General features: G+C 41.6%; 1 protein-coding gene across 1 annotated transcript; it reads left to right on the forward strand.

Moving 5' to 3' along the window:
* Nucleotides 1–242: 242 nt before the first annotated feature.
* SARC_00418 (hypothetical protein) lies at nt 243–1,788 on the forward strand. Its single transcript, XM_014305911.1, has 2 exons — nt 243–443; nt 1,066–1,788. Exons 1-2 carry the CDS (start codon nt 280–282, stop codon nt 1,583–1,585), a joined length of 684 nt encoding a protein of 227 aa, XP_014161386.1. The 5' UTR covers nt 243–279; the 3' UTR covers nt 1,586–1,788.
* Nucleotides 1,789–4,268: the final 2,480 nt, after the last annotated feature.

The following is a 4,268-nucleotide window of genomic DNA, read 5'->3' on the forward strand; positions in this document are numbered from 1 at the left end:
ATATATAACTTCGATGTATATTTTGATTTTTAGCTTCGGTGTAAATTTTGATTTGAACTGTAGCCAATACAGTTTGGTATGTCCTGAAGGTGATTTGTAGTGCTTTATAGTTTGGTCGCGTGGTGCCACGTGCATCCATCGGAACTTTCTCTTGTGGTTCACACGTCTGGGGTAAAAGGCTACATCCGGTCTACTTGTCCTTGCTGATGCCTGCTTTAACGCATATCACTCATTATTTCATACTTAGGCACCCCGTACTACGCATATGAAGCCACATACATGGAGAAGCCTATTGAGGGCACCCACACGACCCTAGCTGTCGGAAAGCGCAGCCCAGATGTGTCTCGCTATTTGCATCTGGATGGAGTGGGTGCTAAGGTTCCGCTGGGCAAACTCAAAAGCACCGCCGTGCCAGACACGGAGGCTTGCATCTGGACTATGAAGTACGTATACAACCCCTCCCCCCTTCAAGAGATATGCGTATCGAACCGTGGTTTGGTTCTCTGTTTTAAACGTTTACCAAATGTGTGTGTGTGTGTGCGTGCGTTTGTGTGAAGGCCATTGAACTAGGTTTACCTTCCATTAAGCTTGAGATTATATCGTACGAGCCATGTGTGCGTTGATATTTCGTTAGTATTCTCCTTGTATATCGGCAGTACTATCGGTCGGTGTTTTTACACTCTAAGTTTTATCGTATTTCGTCGAAAACGCATTCATAAAATATTACGTGAGACTATATTATATAGTCCACTGTTCACGAGGGCAACCTATGTCATACTTTTATCGCTTTTAGGGTATATAGCAGTAGTCAGCTAGTTTATATAGTATTGATAAAGTGCCCCGAGTATATCCGTTTACGTTTTATTTGCTCTACTCAATCATGCTATGTACACACTCTACGCACAAGACTATCGCAAATGGGTATTTTACAGTACTATTCACCATTGCTACACTGACCTACGGACAAACATGTGTACAGAATCTCATTACGACTTGTATGTCGCCTATATCGACTGAACCAGCCTCTATACTAACCCATATCACCACGACCCTATACCTCTACAGAGGGACAGGGTGGAGGGCCACTCGCGTACCACTTGATCCAATAGCCAATACGATGGTCGAACGCGCTAGGTTAGATCCACAGACAACATTCCCCTGCACGGTTGTGGTCACACACCGTGACCAGAAGTACACGGTGGTGCTTGATGAAGGCTATGATACGACAACGGCGACCATGTGTGGGTATAAGGAGAACAAACAACCCAAGAAAAAGAAGGCGTCAGTGGACGGAGAGAAAGGTAGTAGACAACCAGACAAAACAACTGGCGGTATTGATAAGGACGGTGACAGCGGCATAAGTAGCAGCAGCAACAGCGAAAGCGCAGATTCGGATGGGGCAACGAATATGCGTAATGCTCTGACTGGGCACCGCTCTAGTGAACCAGGGAAAGAGCTCAAGCGAACAATCCGCCAGGCAAACCCCGAGAGGAATGAGTTCGTGGTTTATGACACAACTCAGATCAAACTGAGATACTTGATAGAGGTTACTAGCAAGCAGTGGTTGGCCAATCAACTCCAGTGAGAGCGATACCAGATGTTGTTGACTGATAGGTGAAAACCCCCAGTAGTAAATTAGAAGTGACATGTAGATTTGATATTGGGAGCTATCCTTCGAGAAACATCAAGACGATAAATATCCAGATATGCTCTATGGAAAGTATACATCTGCATACACAAATGTGACATACCAAATGTGACATTGATAATTCTATTTTCTAAATCACGATATTCATCTTCTGAAGTTGACAGAAATTGCTCAAAGTGATCGAAATATGAAGCGCAAACGGTTGTCTACCCAGTAGTTGATTATTGATTCGCATTTGACGTGGCTGTCAGAATTCATATGTTATATCTCCCTTTATGTATGTTTGCCCCTGACCCCACAATGTGGAGCGCTCGCACATTAACCGATAGCCGGACAGTAAGAATGCTCAATGATGGCTCGGCTCGTGCGTGTGAGATTTATATGCAATTTCCACCGGCCGTGAAGCAATGTATTTCTTATCCAGCCTAGTGAACCCAATCTGCAATCTATGTTTTTGTCCAGTAATACTCGGAAAATCGAAATATGCCGTAAATATGAGTGTAGGATAGCACGAGATGCATATGTGTATACCGTGGGATGTTTAGCAATGCGCGTGTGAAAGCCGCAACACAAGTATCAAAAACTGGCCAGATATGATGACGAGAGTACAAAATCCAATGCAATAGAATAGTAGTTCGAATAGTAGTTCATCTTCACTAATAAACTGTGGCAACAACAACGGGATCCAATGCAATAGAATCGTAGTTCATGGGTACTGGTATACTGTGAGAACAGCAACGGGGTCGAATGCAATACAATAGTAGTTCATGGGCACTGATCAACTGTGGCAAGAGCAACGGGACCCAATGCAATAGAATACTTTTTCATGGGCACTGATAAACTGTAGCTGCAACAACGGGATCCGATGCAATAGAATATTAGTTCATGAGCACTGATAAAATGTAGCAACAACTACGAAATTCGAAGTTGCGACTAATTAGATTAAAAAGGAGTTTCAAATTCAACAATTTTTGACAACTCGGGGCAATGAACCTCTGATTTTCCGCCACTGAAAAAAAAATTATCGTGGTCGATTCGATTTGAAAATTGTGAGTTTTTAAGACATGGGGAGAATATTATTTATTTCAATTTACGTTGACTTTTTCTGAAGCGTATGTGATTCTCTGTGCAATGACAGGCATCACGACGGGCCCTTCGCGGGAATGTTAGAGTGTAATGTAATAGACTTTAAATAAAGTGCAAATGTATATCGTTTGTTTTTGATCTCACCTTCCGCTTTATACCTCAGGTGTTCGTGCTAGTGTTCAGCCGCTTGGACTGGCCAGGGTAAAACCTCCTACCGTCAGTAATTGAGAACCCTTCTGCAGAACGATTTTACACTTCGATGCTATTTTATTTCGACTTCTCTGCAACTTAATCTCATGCTGATCATATGATGCCTTTCTACATAGGTTGTGACTCACATTGGGACGCAGCTGTTTTTAGATTGTTGCGGCTAAGAAACTTAATCAATTCTCGGGAGTCGGTTGGGAAACTTATCATTTTTCGGGAGTCGACTAAGTATCAATTCAACTCTCGGGAATATATTAAGCAGCTTAATTAGCTTTCGGGAGTGAACTAACTCTGGTAATTTCAATAAATCAGAAAGGGTTCTAACTGTGAAATCTGGTCTGAAGCCTGTAGTCTCGCAGGGAATTCAGGATTTGAGTACATTCTCCAGAGAAAAAGAAGATCGATGTAAGAGTCCGTACTTGGCTGTCCTTCATATATATCTACATTACATGACTATTACAATATCCTTGACCTTAATCTCCTGTCAGTCTTGATCCCGATTGATCGTGGCCGGCAATCTTAAGATTCCACTAATTCTTGGCCAGGCCCGAAAAGTGCCAAGTTCAAAAATCTAGTCCACAAGGTACACTAGAAACCCTAATTCTTATTAAAAAAACATAGGCAAAAACTACTCAGTAGTATATTTTATTGATCCCTGGCTCGGTTCCACAGTCAAATTTATTCTTGGTGCTAAAGTCTGAGGATTCTAAACTACTATACACTACTATCATATTGATTCTATTTACGACATAATCGTTGCGGTCTATCTATGCCTAAATGTCTACTGTATTTTGAGCTCAAACCTTTTTCGCAAATCCTCATACGTTTGGTCGCTTTTTAGGGGTCATGTGGTGATCACTCATCAAATTTTTGTGGCCGCGGTTGTCGGCAACGTGTCGAGAATGTTCTAGGATTGTCTTAGACCCAAAACATTTCAAAATCCAACCCCCAAATCAAGAATCAGGAATACTCACTATTATGAGTACCCAACTTCTACACCTTGATGTCCACAGTTATTGCATTAACCAATAACTTGACACTTATCAAGAATTACCGACTTAGTCTTCATCAGACTGACACATCTGGTTGGCTGAACGGAGGATAAACTAAGCAACGCTAATAGTCCTTCGAAACCTATGTTCGGTTGAGCCATCTCGCTACCGAAGTATTCAGATATAAATAGATTTGGAAGGTTAATATAGTTCTATTAATAGAACTAGACCAAATCTTAGATTTGATATTTTACTGGAGCCCTTTAATGGCCTTGTCCAAATATCTGATATGTAATATGGAAAAGGTATTTAATTAATAAAAACCGGTAAAACCC

The sequence above is a fragment of the Sphaeroforma arctica genome (genome assembly GCF_001186125.1).
Source record: "Sphaeroforma arctica JP610 unplaced genomic scaffold supercont1.12, whole genome shotgun sequence".
NCBI classification, from domain to species: domain Eukaryota; class Ichthyosporea; order Ichthyophonida; genus Sphaeroforma; species Sphaeroforma arctica.